Source organism: Arachis duranensis, chromosome 1 (assembly GCF_000817695.3).
Source record: "Arachis duranensis cultivar V14167 chromosome 1, aradu.V14167.gnm2.J7QH, whole genome shotgun sequence".
NCBI classification, from domain to species: Eukaryota; Viridiplantae; Streptophyta; class Magnoliopsida; order Fabales; family Fabaceae; genus Arachis; species Arachis duranensis.
Genome location: NC_029772.3, coordinates 11,033,599 through 11,053,262, shown reverse-complemented (window position 1 = coordinate 11,053,262; position 19,664 = coordinate 11,033,599). Strand labels below are relative to the sequence as shown.

Below are 19,664 nucleotides of genomic sequence, written 5' to 3'. Positions count from 1 at the left end.
CATAATTATATATTCTACTATTATAAATATTATTTGTTAAAGATATAATTATTCATGTGTCTCCTTTTATCTATTTAAATTAAAAAAAAATTTGTAACATGTGATATGAAAATTTATATATATGACCAAAATGTCTAAAATTCATCCTTATATATATACATTGATTATACCCGAAGTTTGATGGTTGATTTTATTTAACAAATATTATTGTTAGGATTCCATGAGGTTAACATCCCAATTTATACAGAGGTCAAACAAATTATTTATCGGTGAATATTAATAAACTTTTTAAAAATTTTATTTTTAATTTATAATAATATCCAAATAAACATTTGAAATCACACCCCATAAAAACTATATTGTTAGTTCTCCAAATTTTCTCATATATATAATCCGTGTAATAAATAGATGGGTTACATTTTATTTGAAATATTGCACGTCGCAATAACTTTTGTAACCAAATAAAGTCCTCTGTCCCAGGCCAGCTTGATTAACTTAAACCTCCTCCTCAAATTGTAATTACCTTCTAATAATTACACAAACAAAATACCAAACACCGTACCATGCATTCGACATAATATTAATAATCAAACAAATACATGCATCCATATTGGCATTATTATAAGCTTATATTTCGGCACTTATTTGAATACCTAATAATTTTTACCGTAATATTAGAGAGACAAAAATAACAGTAAGAATTTATCTTATTTAAAATTCATTAATTATTATAAAATAAATTTTGATTAATTTTAACTAAATCTTTTTTGTTATCAAATATTTCCGTAATTTTTACAAAGTCGGCCATGTTTGATGTGTTTATTATTTTCCACATAAGAAAAGTTTAGTAACCAAACTTAGAGAACAAAATCAGCCAAAACTTTCTATTCTTAACTTTATTTAATTAGATGAACAAAATTTTCCTTAATTATTATGCTCTTACGCGCCTACTGTTTTTAATTATTGCAATATTTATTGTATCAAACATTAATTGTATATATTAAATAGTATATTATAAATACATACCTTATCAATTTACATTCTTATTAAATGAATATACATAATTTATATTTATGGTTTTTAATTTATATTATAATAACAAAAACACATTTTTTATTTATTACATAACATCTATAGATTTATATACATAATTTTATTATTAATATACTTTTATAATTAATATAATACAATTTAAACTATATTTTATTATATATTTCAAATTATTTCATATATGCACTAATAAATTATTATTCAAAATGTTTTAATTTTTTTTGAAGATATTATACATTTAAATTAACATATAATTTTTTAAATTATTGATAATTTAAAAAATTGTTTCATATTTTTCAAAGTGAAATAATTTATTTTGATTTACATATATTTTCAAATTTTATTATAATTAGATTTGAAAAAAGAATATCAAATACTTAAATTAATTTATTCAATTAGCAAATTTACTCATAATTTCATAACAGATTAGGAAATTTATTCATAATATCCATAAGTTCATACACATAACATCCAAAATTTTATATTAATAACATCCATAATTTTATATTAATAATATCCAAAATGTCATATTAATAACATCCATAATTTTATACTCATAATATTCATAATTTCATATATATTACTAAATTTTAAACTATGTGTCTTGTTATATATTTCAAATTATTTTATATGTACACTAAAGAGTCATAATTTTAATATTTTTTATTTACTATTTATAATTCTTATTTATTAATTTTAAGTTAATAATTATTTTTAAAATTTTATTTCTTAATTTTTGTTTATATTTTATATTTTATTTTTTATTTTATAATAGTCTATATGTAAAATATGAGTTGTATAATAGAAGTTGTTAAAGTCTCTAATTTAATATCTATATTTTTATACGTATAATATTTATATTTTATATACATAATATTTATAATCAATAAATTGGTACTAATTTATTATTATTTATTATTTTATTTTAAAGGTCATAAACCAATAATTTTGGATGTTTATAATTTTCAATAAATAGAAATCGATCAAATTTAAGATTTTTTTATTTTTTTTAAATGTGTTGAGGTTATTTGAGATTTTTTAAAAATTAAAAATATAAGAATTTAAAATTTTTATTTGGGAGAAAAAATTATAGAATTAATGAATTATAAATGTATATAGTAATAATGAGAGAGAAATTTTTGAAATTTGATTCACATTAAATTTAGAATTAACTTTTAGTATAATTAAATGAAGAAAAAAATTAATTATAAAAAAAATTAATTATGTCAATTAAATTAAGAGAGTAATTTACACTCTCTTATAAATACAAATATTATTAATTATATATCTTTATTTATTATCTATAATATTTTGACTATCGTAGCATTACTCTTTTCATAATTCTATAATAATTAATAATTACATTGTTTCCTTTGACAATGACCCCGTATTATATAATTAATATGAGATGTATATATAACATGCTAATGTTTATAGATATAAGATCATGAGTTTTGTATAGATATATCATTATCAACTACTCTTGTGTTTGAGAGTCTCTGATCTCATCATTCACAAGAGTCTTTAAGGGAAAATTAAAGAGAGAAATAATATGGCACCATTATTTGAAGGAAAGAAATGTTCTATTTTCACAAATTTGTTCTTTCTTCTATTCTCTATATCCATGCTAGTAGTAGCTTATGGGAATAATAATAATAATGTGAAGAAACCAACATTATTCATATTTGGAGATTCAACTTTTGATGTTGGAACCAACAATTTTCTAAAAAGTATAGCAAAGGCTAACATCCTCTACAATGGGATTGATTTCCTTCATTCAATTCCCACTGGAAGGTTCAGCAATGGCTATAACACTGCTGACCAAATTGGTAATATAGAGAAATTTACGAGGGCTAGAAATTTTTAGTATTTTTTGTTATTATTTGATTAATATAAACAAATAAATTTTATTAATTCATGAGTACAAATTTTGAAAAATATTAGTATAAACTGTATTAATTTATGTGTGTAAATTCTGATAAATTTAGGTACAAATTATATATTTTTTATGTGCAAAACCCTTATAAATATGGTTGCAAATTATTATTGACTAAGTGCTAGCAAAAATGATAATATTTACTGGTTATGTAACATTGTTCGATAATATAATAATAAATTCAATTTTTTGATATATGACTTTATTATATATTATTGAATTGGAAATGTTTTCTTTTTCTTTTGAAAAAATATTTAATTTATTTACTTTTTTTTTTGTGTTGATTATATATATGATTGAGTAGCGAGGCAATTTGGTTATATGGAAAGTCCACCACCATTTTTGGTTTTGGCTAAGCATCCATACAGTTTCAAGAGGAACATACTTGGTGGTGCAAATTTTGCCTCAGCAGGTTCTGGAATTCTTAGAGAAACAGGCAAGAAGCAATGGGTAAGTTTGTTTTAGTAATTAATTAATCAGTAATCTTAGAAAAACAACAAAAAATAGACAAAATTTACTTTTTTATTAATATTAATTAATTTTAACAATAATTAATAAATATTAAATAAGATAAATTTTGACTATTTTACTAATTTTTTTTGTTACTAAACATTTTTGTTAATTAATTAACATATTTATTTACCTTCCTTAATAACACATTAATAAGCTAGTTTAGAGTCGGCAGCTGGAACGAAAAAATAAAAAGCAAAAGAGCTGCTCTAATTTAGTTTTTAATTTTTGTAATGCAATTATGTTGTAATTTTTAATAGTCTTATATATTTTTACTTGGCTTTTCAATCAAGTCCATATAATTTAAACGTTCTTATTCAAACTTCATTCATGTATAAATATATTTTAACTAAATTCCTTTTGTTTAAAAATTTTATAAAAAAAATTGATTACAAAATTTTAAAGTACAAGAACTTAATTAAAAAAATGTTTGCATGGTAATAAAGTAAACTGTAGAGTTCCTTGAGGAACAGGTTCAACAATTTAAATTTGTGCGTGAGAAAATCAATGAGAAATTGGGAGAAGAAAAAGCTTGTAGATTTGTTTCAAATGCTTTGTTTCTAATTAGCATTGGAAGCAATGATCTCTTTGATTTTGCACGTAATGAAACTTCCATTCGCAACCCACAACAATATTTGGCTTCTCTTCAAGCCACCTACTTCATCCATATAAAGGTATCCTAATTACTTTTTTTTTTAAACAACTATTATTGCATCATACACATTATTTTACTACTTAATTACGTACTATTAGACTTTATATATGTATCTCAATTTAAATATATAAATAATTTTGGTATTTTAAGGACTCATATTCTTAATTAATATCTATTTTGTTTATGCTAAAAATTGAAAGAATTTTCATGTTGGTTCACTACCAAAAGAATTAAAATAAAAATACCACATATAAGAGAAATTTCTTTTTTGAGCATTTCAAGCAAGGAAATTTTCAACACCTGAAAAATAAATTGCACTAATTTAAAGAAAGTAAAAAAAAGAATTCAGAAACCAACTTTTCTCGATTATCATTCAATTAATTTTGTACTTTCTCTTGTCTTTTAAAAAAGTTATAGCTAATTTTTTACAATTTCTCGTATGAAAATATTTTCATGTAAAAATAATAGTTCAACAATACTAAAAAATAATAAATTATGGATGAATTTATCAATTAATTTTTGTTTTTTCATCTGTCGCAAAATCCATCAATATTTTTGAGAAATAATATCTGTCGATAATATATAATTTTCTAGTAATAAGATATTTACACGTATTATATTAAGCAGTTTAGTCGAACATATATATCAAATTAATTAACAGTTTTTTATTATCATTTTTTTCTGAACACATCTTCAAACGAGTAATCATGTTAATATTTTATTTGTGAATTATATATGCAGACTTTTAGTTAATGTGTGGTGATTTTTAACATAATATGAAAGACATCATTGTTTATTATTGATGTGAATTGCAGAATATATATTTATTAGGAGCTAGAAAATTTGGGATACTAAGTATTCCACCCATTGGATGTTGTCCGGCTGTTACTTCTCAGAATAAAGGAAACTGTTTGAAACCGCTCAATGATTTAGCAACTGCTTTCTATTCCGCCACTAATACTCTTCTTCAACAATTGAGTTCTGAATTGTTAGGGTTTAAGTATTCACTTGGCAACACTTTTCTAATGACCAAAACCTTGCTAGACACACCATCCACTTTCGGTAAGAATTATTGTATGTATGTTTCTTCTGTTTCATTTTATCTATCTCTGCCATTGGTCAAGAATATATTAGCAGAGAATAAAAGAAAAAAAAAACTATAGAACATTCAATATTTATTACAAATTATGTAAATTTCTAAGATATTGTTTTTGAGGAGATTAATAATTCTTATTTTTAACCAAAAATAAAATAATTATATAATAAAAAAAATTGATGTATCTCATAGAATAAATAGTTATTAGGAGCTATTTTGTCATTTTTATTTTGTTAGAGGTTAGGTCACGTGGTCTTTCTTAAATGAATTAGGATTAGATTAGGTAATTCCTTCAAAAAATAATATACCTCTAAATTTAATATTAGTAATGAATTCTCTCCTATAAAAATTTTACATGATTCTATCATATATTATATAATTTTATCAGTATAAAAAGTAAAAATCAATACTATGTGAAATTTTTATATGAAAAGATTGAGTAGCTATATAGAAATTGTGTCTTATTACATACTATATATACTATAACATGTCTAAATTCTATTATTTTATTCATTCATTAAATATTTATTAGTAACAAATATGAAATTAGCTAAGATGATAAATATTTTATATTATACTTAAGAGTTCTTGAATTCAAATATTGTAAAGATTATATTAGGGCTAAAAATGTATGTACTAAACTCCTTTTCATCCCATTATATATAGTAGATACCAATCATTAACCTTTTTTTTTTTTTGTTTTGGGAAATTTATTTGTAGGGTTGAAGGAGACAAAATCAGCATGTTGTGGAATTGGATACTTGAATGGGCAAGGTCCATGCAACAAAACAGCTGGTGCCAATCTATGTTTTGATAGAAAGGATCACTTGTTTTGGGATTGGTTTCATCCAAGTGAGAGAGCTTCTCAATTGGCTGCACAAACACTTGTTCATGGAAAGTCAAAAGACTTTGTGACTCCAATTAATTTGAGCCAATTAGCTAGGGCTTAATTATTCATGTCACAACACAGTATAAAAAATACGCTAAAAACTATCGAAATTACTGTTAAATTTTACGTTGTCAAATTTTGCGACAGTTAACAATGTCGTTCTATCGGACTATAAGCGTTACTGTCAAATTAATCCGTCGCAAGGCATCTAATAATAATGGATGCTGCTCATGTGTTCTTTTATTTTCCAATGCATACATGTTGGGAATAATTCAATGATAGATTGTCACATTTAATTTGTCACTCTAATAAGAGTTGCCGAGAGTTCACTTTTGTTATAAAAATGTGGTGTAACCATTTAATACAATATTTCAATATATATATGCTTCTCAAGTGAGAGAATGTCATTTATATAATATATAGTCTGCATTTACCTTAATTTTAAACAAGTGAGGGTTCTTTAATATACCTATATTTTTCTGTAAAGGGTTTTGCTAATTATTAACTAAAAAAAATATTATTACAATTTCCGAAACAATAAACTTATTACTAACTATATATATTTGAAAATTTCAACACATCTAACCAATTAAAATATTGAAATTATAATTTTTTAAAACCTTTTTTTTGGTAAAGTACCTTTTTAAAACCTTAATAAGTGATTATAAGTTACTCATTAACATAATCCTCTTATTTTTTTTGGTTTACCCAAACAGTATCCCCCAACCCGACAGGTTAAGAACTAATCCGTCGCGGATCTGAGCTCCATTTAAAGGTCTGTCACTGGCCAATGAGTTGCTGCATGCACAAGGTAGGGTTCGAACTCCGAACACTTACTTAAGTGGACGAGTGAGCTGATTACTCGACCAACTCAAGTTGGTTACATAATCCTCTTATAATTAGTATCATATATCAGTTTTTATATTAATAATTTTTGTACACAGCATCAGTTTTTTGGGCTGGATACATAGATTCTTCTTGGTCTTTTGGGCTGTGGCCCATATTCATTTCTATGGCCTTCGAAAAGCACTATTTTTATAATGTCCAAAAATACAGCACTACTTTTAATTTTTTATAGGTGCATTTTATGATAATCGGAAAAAAAATTAAATATTTATTTAAGAAAATGTGTCATTTAATTTTTATTAAGCTTTAAAATAAATTTATACACTTCTCTTCGTTTTCTTTAAACAAAAATATCTTCATTATAAAATTATTTTTTATTTTCTAATACTGTCATGTAACTTTTTTTCAGACCAAAATATTTTTTTTTTTACTTTGCTTTCAAAAGAGTTTTATCATGTAAAAATTTTTCATCCAAAAGAAAAAATCTAAAAATACTAGTCTATAGTATAACAAATAAAATAAAATCTAAAACCGAAAGGAAGAATTTTAATATCAAATTGAGTGTTAAGTTAGTTGAAACGAATAAGATATTAAGATGATCAAAAAATATATTTTATTTGTAAAATGACTTGTTACATTAGTATTAGGCATTATGCATCAGTGGCACATTAATTAAGTTAAATTAGTCAGTTAATCATAATTGTATTAGCCAATTAGCTTTAGTCAATTGACTAAATCACACCATATATATATATGATTTCATAATAAAAGATTCATAAATCAGAATTATTTTTTACATTATTTTGTGTTCATCTAACATAGTATCAGAAGATATATTTTTTTCTTGCATCTTTTTGATATATTTTCTCCTTGCATCTTTTTTTTCATAGTTTTCTTTCGTAATTTTTTGGCTGATTAATTTAAATATGGAAAACATGTGGGTGATTTGGGAGAATATGGAGCAACTGTGTGTATTACACAGAGATGGATGTTGGCAGATGACATGCACAGCACGCAGGGGGCGTGGTGCATACATCACGTGGGGGGCGTGGAAGTTAGGTGGCAAGCTGTGGTTGAGCCACCTAGGCAGCACGCAGGGGGCGTGCTTAGTCAGCACGCAGGGGGCGTGCTGACGTGGCGAAATCTGATTGGCCCGTGACTGCACCACGTGGGGGGCGTGCTGACGTGGCGAAACGTGATTGGTCCAAGTGTGAACCACGTGGGGGGCGTGGTAAGTTCACCGCTCTATATAAGGTAGAGCTCGATAGTGTTTTCCATACTGAGTGAGTGAGAGTTGAGTGTGTTGTGAGGATTCTTTGATGCTGTAGTTGGTGTAATGGAGGACACCGCAAATTTGGTGGTGTATCGTAATGGTGAGATAATACGTAATACCATGAGGGAGTGAGGTTTGTGTCACAAAATTCGTTTTCGTTTGTGGTTCCATGCACGATGACGTTAATGGAGCTGCAGAACGGCCTATGTCAAAGCATGGAGAATGGTACGTTAATGAGAGTGAGCAGAATTCTGTACCGAAATCCGGTTGTGGTTTTTGGTGGCCTAATACAGTTTGATACCATTCCGATCACGGATGAAGCGAGTATGCAGAATATGTTTCAAATTCACCGGCAGACTTATATGAGACACCCACAGATTGAGTTGTACGTTGAGTTTGAAGCTGAGGAGGCAGTAGCGGTCCAAAATGATATAGATGTAAATGATGATATAGCTGCAGTGTACGAAGGTATGAATAGTGACAGCGAAGAGGACTTCGAAGCCACTTATGAAGCCGGCGATGAAGATGAGGATGGTGATGTGGGAGTTGAGGCAGCAGTGGAGAATGTAGTGGTTCGTCCCTCGAGCAGTCAACCGATGGGCGTTCCACCTTTTATGTGTGAGTTGGATCTCGACGCCATACATGCCCCCGAGTTTCCGGAATATGCAAACATAGGTACGTGTTGACTAAATAAGAAGTTTTTGTGAGTTTATACTTTGGACTGTGCAATAAACGATGATTTCGGCTTTCTGTAGGTATTGCTGATCCTGAGGACGGAGAGTTCCGAATTGGAATGGAATACAGCTCTAGAAAGTCGGTCGTTGCAGCAATTAGAAGTTTCACTATATCTAGAGGAGTTGACTATGATGTGTTTGAGTCTGAGCCACAGACGTTCTATGCAAAATGCAAGATGTACGGGCGTGGATGTGACTGGCTTATCCGAGCCAGCTTGATACGGAAAAAAGGTTGTTGGGAGATACACAGATACAACGGTAGGCACATGTGCACGATCAGAACGATTTCACAAGATCATTCCAAGTTGGACTCGGATACAGTTGCTGAGGCTATAAGGCCATTAGTCGAGACGGACCCGTCCATGAAGGTGAAATCTATAATTGTGGAAGTCCATTCAAGGTTCAACTATACCATCAGTTATCGAAAGGCTTGGTTGGCAAAGCAGAAGTCCAAAGCTAAAGTTTTCGGTGGTTGGGAGGATTTTTACTAAGCGTTGCCATAGTGGCTCTCGGTTATGGTTTAGAAGATGCTCGACTCAATTGTCCAAATAGAAACACAACCTCTGTACAACGGGAGTGAGGAGGCGGACAGTGTCAGAATACTTCACCGCGTATTTTGGAGTTTCAATTCATGCATTAGGGCGTTCAGGCATTGCAAGCTTTTAGTTCAAGTTGATGGCACACACCTTTACGGAAAATACAAAGGTACACTTCTAGTCGCTGTTGCACAAGATGGGAACCAGAACATTGTGCCTATCGCCTTTGCCTTGGTGGAAGGTGAGACAGCTGATGCGTGGCACTTCTTCCTCAGGAATCTGCGAACGTATGTTGTTAGAAAAGACGGTGTGGGTATGATCTCAGACCGGCATGAGTCAATACGGGCAGCAGTTAATCGTTCCGGTGGTGACTGGCAACCTCCAAGAGCATGGTGGATGTTTTGTATAAGACACATCGGCAGTAACTTCTTAAGGGCATTCAAAGTCCCTCACTTGCAGAAGCTTGTTGTCAATATAGGGTATTCAAGAACGGTGGAGGAGTACAATATCAACTATAAGAGGTTGGAAGAGCGAGGCGAGGCATATGCCAGGTGGTGCGATGCCATCGGACTCAGACATTGGGTATTGGCATTCGACGAGGGACATCGATGGGGGCATATGACAACGAACCTTGTGGAGTGCATTAACTCAGTGTTGAAGGGTGCCCGTAATCTACCTGTGTTGGCGCTGGTCCGAGCAACATATTATAGGTTAAATGAACTCTTTACGCGGAAGAGTGCGGAGTCTCACGAACGCAAGCGTGTTGGATTTACGTACTCCGCATTTGCGCAACAGCGGATAGAAGCAAGTATGCAACAGGCTGGGAACATAGTTGTGCACCGCTTTGATAGAAGAAATGAGGTGTTTGAGGTGCGCGAAATGACTACTGGAAAGGTGTTAGTTGTTGATCTAGCGCGACGGACGTGTGACTGTGGGCACTTTCAGGTTGAACGAATACCATGTCGCCATGTTATTGCTTGCTGTGCTAACCAGCGTCTTGATTGGCAGTTGTATGTGCATGATGTGTACAAGATGACGGAAGTTCGTAAGGTTTATAGGTTTGATACGGCCGCCACTCAAACTGCCACAGTATTATTGGCATATTAGAACCCTAACAATAATGGATTGAAAAACGGAACAGCTAAAATATAACTATTTACCTCTTCCATGTAGTCTATGTCATGCCTGAATGTCTCTACGGTCTTGGATAACCACGCTGTAGTCCGTTCCGAATGACTCCACCTGACACATTATTAATCGAAAAAATTTAAATAAAACAGCATATGTCAAACATGCATCATGAATATAACACAAGACTAAAATAAGACTTATTACCTCCTGGCAACTGGTATCTCGGCGGGTGGAAGGGTTTGTCTCGGTACGGAAGCAAGACACGGCATTCGCTCCCATGCCCAAACAAACAATAGATTCAGAGGGCCATCCATCTCCTTAGTATCATATCGTGATGCACGGCATAGTGCTCTGTAAAGATGAGCGAGACAAGCTGACCCCCAACTGTAAGCATGGATCTGCTCGAAATCGCGAACCAATGGTAAATACTTCGCATGTGCATATGCGGTCGACTTGTCCGTGAATAGCGTCGACCCTAACAAACAGAATATATGACATCTGACGTATCTCCTGATGGACTCCTCAGTATTCAACGGCTCTGCATCTCTAATACGTCGAACCCAAGCCAACTTTATATAGGACTTCGCATTATGACTGACTGATGGCTCACGACCGAATATTGCTATGCCCTGATTTTGAACAAACTCGCTGCTACTATCTGTCCATCCACTGACAGGCTCTCCATCAATGGGTAGCCCGAATATATGAGCAACGTCCTCTAATGTCACTGTAACCTCACCGATTGGCAATACAAAGCTATGGGTTTCAGGCCTCCACCTTTCAACCAGAGCAGCTAACATGGGGTGAAATCCTCTTATGACTCCAATTCTGGAGACGTGGTAGAATCCCGTAGCGCGTAAGTGGTTCTCCACAATCGGATTCCACGTCTGTGGTGGATCCAGTTTACGCACCAACAAATTCCTGTTAGGCTGCATTAACAAAATTACATGTTAAATTAATTAAATAATAATCCTTATAATATTATAATAATATATATTATACGGTAACAATAATATAATAATATATATATATATATGTATTCTACATAATATAATAAATAATATATATCAGTATCATAAAAAAAATACATAAAAAATAAAATAATTTAAATACATCAAAAAAAAAATTTATTTACTTACATAAATAGGATGATCCAGAAAGTTGATAATATGTTCTTCAGGCGCTAGATAATTACGTACCATTTTTTTTTAATCCTTCAAACTAATATTCTTTTTATCTCCACATATAAACTTAACTCACCACTATTCACTACTACTTACTACCCTCCTCACTAATATTACCCAACTCACTTCTTTCTCTCCTTCTCCCGTGTATCTCTTTTCTTTCAGCTATATTTCATGAATGGGAGGAGAAGAAGCTCAACTGCATGCATATATATATACATGGAGCAACTATTGCGCTGCTTCCCGGGGTGGGGGGCTGTCTCCTGCATGCAGGCAGGACTGCAACACGCCCCCCGCGTGGTGCTGCATCGGGACTCCGTGCAACGCTGCAACCCTGACGTACCACGCCCCTGGCGTGATGACTCACCACGCCCCTGGCGTGCTGCCATCTTAGCCACCACGCCCCCGGCGTGCTGCCACTCTGCCTATCCACCTCAGCCACCACGCCCCTGGCGTGTTGCAACGTGGCACTCCTGTTCAGCCACCACGCCCCCGGCGTGCTGCCAAGTGTTTCTCCCGCTCAGCCACCACGCCCCCGGCGTGTTGAGGGTGAGCTCCACCCTTCGGTAATTCCCCTCCTTGGCCAATATCCGGCCAATTCACCAACACTTCCTCCATATAGAAAATAATTTCCGTAATTTTTTTCTTAGTTCTTTTTCTTTGTTTTCGTTAGAAATAAGCAATCCCAATCACGAACTCTGAGAAACTATCCAGAATTGTTTTTGTCTTCGAAGATCCATAACGAACTCAGTTTTTTCATTGGCCTCTTCCACTATTTTAGATCCGCTTTTTCTTTTTTTTTCTGATCAACCTGGTTTGATACTCGTCACTCAGCATATATAGTTAGGATAAAATATATTTTGTATTCACAAAAATATATAGGAAAAAGTATTTTTAGAATTTTCAAAATAATTTTAAAGATTTTAATGTTAGATCTAAACTTATAAAATGTGAATATTCTATTGACCTTGCACTCTAATTTTTTTAAATTGTGAAATAAATAATTTTTTATGCCATAGAATATATGACCACTTAATAATAATAATAAAAATAATAAAAAATATATATTTCTTTTACGGATTATCTTAATGTTATCAGAAAAGGAGACTAAGAAGTCAACTGTTGTTCCTCCTTGAAGAAAACCATAAGTCTTACATGGCATCTTCAGCATAAGATTCACGATGTTGAATTTGAAATCTCTGAAGTATTCTCCACGTTTCTCTGTTGTTGGTTCCTCACTCCTTCTTCTGAACTCACAGGTACCTTCTTCTTCTTCTTATTCAGTCTTCATCATTCAACACTAATAAAAGCACCCACCACCCATTTGATGAAAGTCAGGAACCAAACCAAAAAGCATAAGAAGCATAGAGTCTTCAAACTTCGAAGTCAAGAACAAACATAGCAGAATAGGTGTTTTGGAGTTTGAATCTATGGATCGTGAGAAGGTAGATTGGTCTGAACTCCCCATAGAGCTATGGCCCAAGATTGGAAAGTGTCTAGAGAATCACATAGATGTTCTAAGATTCAGAAGTGTTTGTGAAACTTGGAGATCTTCCATCCCTTCTTCTCATCCAAATTCTCCATCTTTTCCAATGAAAATCCCTCACCCCATCAATTCCTCCATTAAAGCAAGCCTTACCCAAGCTACCCTTTATCTTATTGAGTCAACTGATGCAAGCTTTGGCTCCAAGTTGGATCCTTTGGCACCTTCTTCTTCCAAAGGGTGGTTGATCAAGGTTGAAGAAGGTCCAAAGGGTGTTTCTTTGAGGCTGGTTAGCCCAATATCTGGCCGGAAAATCTTTCATCCTTCTGAAGATTCTCCAATGATTTGGAACCTTTTGAACTATAGAGTCATTGAATTATGCAAATCCTACACCCTTCAGAACACTGGCAGGTTCTCTGCTTCTGTGAGCAAGGTTGTTTTCTTTCCAAACTCTTCTTGGGTTGGTGTTGAAGATTCGGTTGCTTGTTGTGTGTTTTTAGAGGGAAGATTGGGGATAATGAAACATGGTGATGAGAAATGGGCACTAGTGGATGACAAGAATTTCTATTATGATGATGTTATTGTGCATAGGGGACAATTCTATGTCACTGATAAGTGGGGCACTATCTCATGGGTAGATACAAATTCCTTGAAATTGATTCAGTTCACACCTCCCTTGTGTGGTTTTGGTAACAAGAAACATTTGGTCGAATCATGCGGGAGTCTCTATGTTGTTGATAGGTACTATGAAACTGAGCCAAGGAGGAGAAACTACTTCGGCCGCCAGGAAAACCGAGATGCTGCCGTGGAATGTTTCAAGGTTTATAAGTTGGATGAAGATTGGGGAACTTGGGTTGATGTGAAAAAATTGGGAGATAGAGCCTTCATTTTGGGTAGAAATTGTAATTTCTCTGTTTCAGCTAAAGAACTCACTGGATATCAAGGGAACTGCATTTACTTCACTGATATGTTTGATTTAAGGATGTACAGCTTGGATGATCATAGCATTGTTACCATTGACTTTGATCCAAGTATTGAGAAGAATATGATGCCTCAAACCGCTTGGCTAGGTCACACTATTTGAGTTTAAAGGTATACTATTTTCTTGGCCATACTGCATATGTAGCACAACTTGATGTTACTATATATTTTGCAACTTATGTAAAGAATGCTATCACTAGTTGTGTCTTTGATAACCATGATAGTCCATCAGACCAGATATATGCTTGTCTCAGTAGTGTGATTGATTCTTAACTATGTGATGTTTATAGAACTATTCAATCAAATTGTTGAGAATGCTTAATTTATTTATGGCAATTGAATATTGTAGTGCTCCAAAAACACTATGAATACTTATTATTGCTCACTTCACTGATGTGTATTTGTGTCTTCTCAACAGCTAAAAGCATATACATGAAGGAAGAAGAACCTCTCTGGAGAAGTTCATGGTGAAGAGGCATACTATTGCTGATCTTAATTTATGGAAGCCACTTTTGCTTGCTATGTAATTATTGGTTCATTTGCTACTTGAGTGTCACACTAGGATTCTTTTGGTTCTCCAAGATATTCTCATTCCACCTTTGTATTATATATATATAGGCTATAGCAACAACTTTGTATCATAACAAAAATCAAGATCTATGTTGCGCTTCCATTAGTATATAATGAGATTGGGTTGTGTACTTGAAGATTGATTTGGTAATAATATGATAGAAACCAAGGGGAATTGGGACTTCTATCTCTTTTTTTTATGACATAGTTGCTTGTTCATTCATTTCCAAGCTTATCTAAATGCTTAATAGTTATTTTGAATATATTGATCATTACTTTCGTTTTTCCGATCACATGGAGAGAACAAAAGAAACATTTTGTTCTTTCTTCAGCAAGATCTGATCTCTAAAAGACCTCTCAATAGGATTTGAATCGAAAATGCAGTTTTGACCATCTATAAAATTATAATAATAAAAAGAAAAAAGAACAATTGGCTCTTGAACTATTCATAATTAGATGATTTAAATAGTTTACAATTCATTTGGTGCTTTATTTGGTTGGTGCTAACTATAGGACTTTCCCATCACTGTCATTTTCACTTCTTTGGCTTATTTTCTACAGATGCTTGTTATTTATTGGTGTCTTGGTGAAGAGAAATGTAAGCAAAAAATATGCAAAACCTTTAAATGAGATTTGGACAATATAATTAATGAGTTATTAATCTTTTAAATTTTGGAGACAAGACAATTCATTTGTTGATGTTGACTGGCTCTTCAACATAAGTTGTATAAATTTAAACACATAATTAAAAAGGAAATATTATCATTAAATAGGATACTAATATAGGAATTTGATTAATTTAGTTTAAAGAAATGTATTGGTTGTCTCTTTTAGTACGGTTTTTTTTTTTCACTCTCAAAATTCAAACTCGAGACTATCGAAAAAGAGACAAACTTATTTATTATTCCATCATTTATTACTTATAATAACTAATCTCATTTTGATTCACAATCAGGATATTCATCATCGAATACAGTGATTAATCCCTTGCTGACTTGTAGGCAACTTGATAGATAAGCTAGCTGGTCTAAAGTTTTTAAAGAATATTTTATAAGTTGAGTGTTTTAACTTTTAAAATATAAAGGAAACATAATAGGTTCCTCTAATGGCTCTCTTTTCTTGCTTTGTGTTTATAGATGCAACGCAACTGAATATTATTGGACACACACTTCTTGGTTATTGTCTTTCACTGTTGCACAGTACAACTTAAATTGATTGGTAAGAATTGAGATAAAGTGGAATATTCCTTAGATAATTATAATAATATGCATACTTTTTATTTGTTTAATGAATAGCATTGGTAGAGAAAAAGGATAACATAATGTAAAGGAGTCATAGATTTGATCATGAGGTGGTCATTGATGTAGTTTTGATCCTCTAGATTCTCAGCAGTCAAAAAGACAATTTCAGTTTTCAACCCAAAGTTTATATTCTTATGTCTTTGTCTGTGAGACTGTGACATTCTTAGATTTGTGACCATGGACCCTTTATGGAATACCATTACACTTGTATTGTAGTCAATTAGATCTAGGTTTTGAATGAGTGAGGAATGAGGATACCCATATTATGCATCAACTCTTTCTGTCCTTCAATTTTGGTGTGGCTCATGATTTAATACACAAACTCTTCTTATTCATCCTTAAGTCTTTTTATTGTCAAATAGACACTTATTTTATGACATTCAAAAGATATTATTTTCAATATAAAACAATAAAACCTTATCCCACTAAGTGGAGTCAGCTTCATGGATCAAATGACGCCATTGAATCTTATCATATATCATGTCCATAATGAGACTAGATACACAAGATTTTCTTTGACTACCTCGTATATGGTCTTATTAGGTCTCCTTCTAGCTTTTGATATCAAATATCAAAGTGTATAAGTTTACTGAAGATTCAATAAGGGTACAAAAAAAAAAGGATGAAGAGACTTCCTTGACTACTGATGATCATAAATATGGTCATTTTGGTAAATGGGGATGGATTGATGTTCAAATTCAACCACCAATAAAATCCAGCAAGTTAGAGCAGCATGGCAATAATATAATATAATATAATTTGCTCTAACCGGGAAAGTTGCATCTAAATGGATTGTCATCATAACATGGAGAGGCACAAGCTGTTTGGATTTAAAGAACTACAATCATTCATTGTACATGGATAATCTGATCATCACTATATTATTACTTGGTTGTTAAGATCATAATCCTTCAGTAATTTTCTTGTTTAAATTCTGAAGAAAAACAAAGATTGCTGAAGCGCAAGGGCGAAAACAACTGAATAACATATATGATACATGTAGAAAAGGTGCATCAGCAGGGTGATCAATAGATACAAAGTTTGGAGAATGATAAGACTCAATGTGGCTGAGCTCTTTTTACAAATCACCCTACCGGAAACAAGCACATTACCATCGGAAATTACCAACGGAAAATATCCGTCAGAACTTGGTGGTGTAATTATGCTTATGCAACCTAATAGGAACTGAAGTGTAAGCTTCAAATCCCTCTGTTTGATGGTAACATTTCCTATTTTGAAGAACTAATATGCTTCAGCATTACCTTGGCAGATTCATCAGCAAAATATTTTTGCCTAAGTTTAACATATGGTGCTGCAACAAATGATAAAATGTGCGCAGGTTTCGAGAAGGAAAGTACTTCATACCACACTTGATTGTTCTCATCAATCTCGACCGAAAAGCGCTCTTCTGCTGCCTGCCGGAAAGATTAGCAAACGTCAACTGTTTTCTGTATTTTGATCGCTTTGTTAGGTAAAAGCTACTCAAATACAAGACTAATGTAATAATGGGTAAGAAAAAATCATGGAAACAATTTTGGCAGAGACTAAAAGATTGAAATGGATTCGGCATCTCCATATTTGAGTAGTTTCGCATACTATTGCCAAAAACTTCATACAATCAATGAATCAAGCATAAATAAGGTAAACCTACTCCAAAAAAATAAAATTAAATAAAATAAAAAATAATGATCCTTAAGAATTGAGGAACATGATGGAATTTTCAACATTTTTCTTTCACAAAATTACCATATAGTGTGTGTCTATGTGGATCACAAAGAAGCTGGTGATTCTGATATCATAATATGACAAAGAAGGTTATTAATATTATGATTATTGAAACATACAAGCAGACATAACTCTCAAAAACAAAATTCATATTGGCTTCAACAAATGCATAAAAAACCATGAATGTGAAGGAATAACAACAACAACAATAATATCAAGCCTAGTCTCACCATGTCAGATTAGCTATACAGATCAACCCACATCATATATGTTAAGGTATTTTATCAAGAAAATTAAATAACAAAATACTTCAAATGTTCAACCAGACTACCCAAGAATTAAAAGATATATTAAAAAGGACAAAGAGGAAAAGAGAAAAAGGGAGATGGGAAGGAAAAGAAAAACACTAACCAGCAAGTGACCATGAAGAGTTCCACTTCCAAAACCAAAGGATGCCACACGCTTCCTTTTGGCGGCACTGCTTTCGTTCACATACACAACCTGAAGTGGCATCATAACCCATGGCAGGAACTCCTTCACACAAACACAAAACTTCTCTCCCTGTTTAATCTGTGTCTTTGGATCAACAAATGTCCAATCCAATCCAAAATGCCTACAACAAAATTCCACCCATAAATAAATCACCATATACATTCATTCATACTCCTCAAAAAGAAATCACATGATGACTTATGAGCTAAAGCATATATCATTCATTTAAAACAACTATGCTATGTGTACACAAACAAACAGCCACTTGTAAATAATACATATCAAAAACAAAATACACTTTGAAAATGAATTAAACAACACAAATATATCGTGGCTGATTTCTTGTGTGCATATAACATTTTTGGATTTCAAATTGCCACTGCAGCCCTGATGCAATGCAGAAATTGTGGGAAAATGTATAGGTAACAACCGCCATCGCTGTGCACACAGGTCACAATTTAAAATCATAACCCGCACGAGCACACAGACACATATAGGATTGCAATTTAAAACCACAGTATATGCAAATCCATGTATGGATGTATGCATGCATACCTCCAACTTTTGAGGGCAATCTTAGCATTCTCAAAAACCTCTGCACCAGAACCTAACAGAACCCGTTTGTTGTTAAGTGAAAACCCATCTTTGGACAACCCTTCATCTTGTTCAAGGGAAGATATTGATTTAGCAGTAAATCCTTTGTATTTACCATCATAGTTGAAGGTACCTGATCTGGTAATATATAAATTTATAAGGATATGATGATATCATATGGACTTTTAAATAGCTTGGAAGTAAAAAATTACTTGTTGATGCAAGCCTTTTGGTCTTTTGGAGATGGTCGACCCCAGCTCAAGAACACCATTTTCTGTTAAGCAATTTAACAAACATGTTATAGTCATGTGGAACATGAAGCAAAGTAACAGTAGGAAAAACAAATGAAAAGTATAAAATTAAACATAATATAAAGTATTTTTAATGGAAAATGGGGAATACTAACTTATGCTAATTCAGGTTACAATACAGTTACTGAGAGATTTGAGAATTGAGATATGACATTGAGTCAAAAAATATAAAATATGATGATAAAATTATGTTAGGCATATTTGGCCCCACATATGAATATGTTATATTTTCGTTCCACGTATTAAAAATCTTGTTTTAAGATGATAAATGCTGAGTCAGAAGTTCAGAACCATGTGAACCACACAAGATTGTTTTTCTACCCCTTTTTGTTTTTTCCCTTTTCTTATGGTAAATATTAATATTGTT

General features: G+C 32.2%; 6 protein-coding genes across 7 annotated transcripts; 4 read left to right on the top strand and 2 right to left on the bottom strand.

Annotated features, from left to right (window-relative positions):
• The first annotated feature begins 2,539 nt into the window (after positions 1–2,539).
• LOC127747566 (GDSL esterase/lipase At4g16230-like) lies at positions 2,540–6,425 on the top strand. The gene is made up of 5 exons (XM_052261605.1): positions 2,540–2,879; positions 3,291–3,436; positions 3,955–4,170; positions 4,967–5,213; positions 5,968–6,425. The coding sequence occupies exons 1-5, from the start codon at positions 2,603–2,605 to the stop codon at positions 6,195–6,197; spliced, it is 1,116 nt and encodes a 371-aa protein (XP_052117565.1). The 5' UTR covers positions 2,540–2,602; the 3' UTR covers positions 6,198–6,425.
• Positions 6,426–8,431: 2,006 nt separating this feature from the next.
• On the top strand, positions 8,432–9,480 carry LOC127747564 (uncharacterized). The gene is made up of 2 exons (XM_052261603.1): positions 8,432–8,930; positions 9,011–9,480. The coding sequence occupies exons 1-2, from the start codon at positions 8,432–8,434 to the stop codon at positions 9,478–9,480; spliced, it is 969 nt and encodes a 322-aa protein (XP_052117563.1).
• A 36-nt stretch (positions 9,481–9,516) lies between these two features.
• LOC127747563 (uncharacterized) lies at positions 9,517–10,632 on the top strand. The gene has a single exon (XM_052261602.1). The coding sequence runs from the start codon at positions 9,517–9,519 to the stop codon at positions 10,630–10,632; it is 1,116 nt and encodes a 371-aa protein (XP_052117562.1).
• On the bottom strand, positions 10,629–11,591 carry LOC127747561 (serine/threonine-protein phosphatase 7 long form homolog). Its single transcript, XM_052261600.1, has 2 exons — positions 10,861–11,591; positions 10,629–10,767 (listed from the first exon to the last, which is right to left on the bottom strand). The coding sequence occupies exons 1-2, from the start codon at positions 11,589–11,591 to the stop codon at positions 10,629–10,631; spliced, it is 870 nt and encodes a 289-aa protein (XP_052117560.1).
• Positions 11,592–12,944: 1,353 nt separating this feature from the next.
• Positions 12,945–15,077, top strand: LOC127741187 (F-box protein At2g26160). Of its 2 annotated transcripts, XM_052253189.1 has the most exons (3): positions 12,945–13,099; positions 13,179–14,415; positions 14,723–15,077. In XM_052253189.1, exon 2 carries the CDS (start codon positions 13,271–13,273, stop codon positions 14,405–14,407), a length of 1,137 nt encoding a protein of 378 aa, XP_052109149.1. In that variant the 5' UTR covers positions 12,945–13,099; positions 13,179–13,270; the 3' UTR covers positions 14,408–14,415; positions 14,723–15,077. The 2 variants fall into 2 exon arrangements, with proteins under 2 accessions (XP_052109149.1, XP_052109148.1); XM_052253188.1 differs by having other exon boundaries at positions 12,947–14,415.
• A 1,949-nt stretch (positions 15,078–17,026) lies between these two features.
• Positions 17,027–19,532, bottom strand: LOC127744849 (UPF0548 protein At2g17695). The gene is made up of 5 exons (XM_052257571.1): positions 19,393–19,532; positions 19,199–19,260; positions 18,948–19,124; positions 18,312–18,513; positions 17,027–17,590 (listed from the first exon to the last, which is right to left on the bottom strand). Exons 2-5 carry the CDS (start codon positions 19,255–19,257, stop codon positions 17,405–17,407), a joined length of 624 nt encoding a protein of 207 aa, XP_052113531.1. The 5' UTR covers positions 19,258–19,260; positions 19,393–19,532; the 3' UTR covers positions 17,027–17,404.
• Positions 19,533–19,664: the final 132 nt, after the last annotated feature.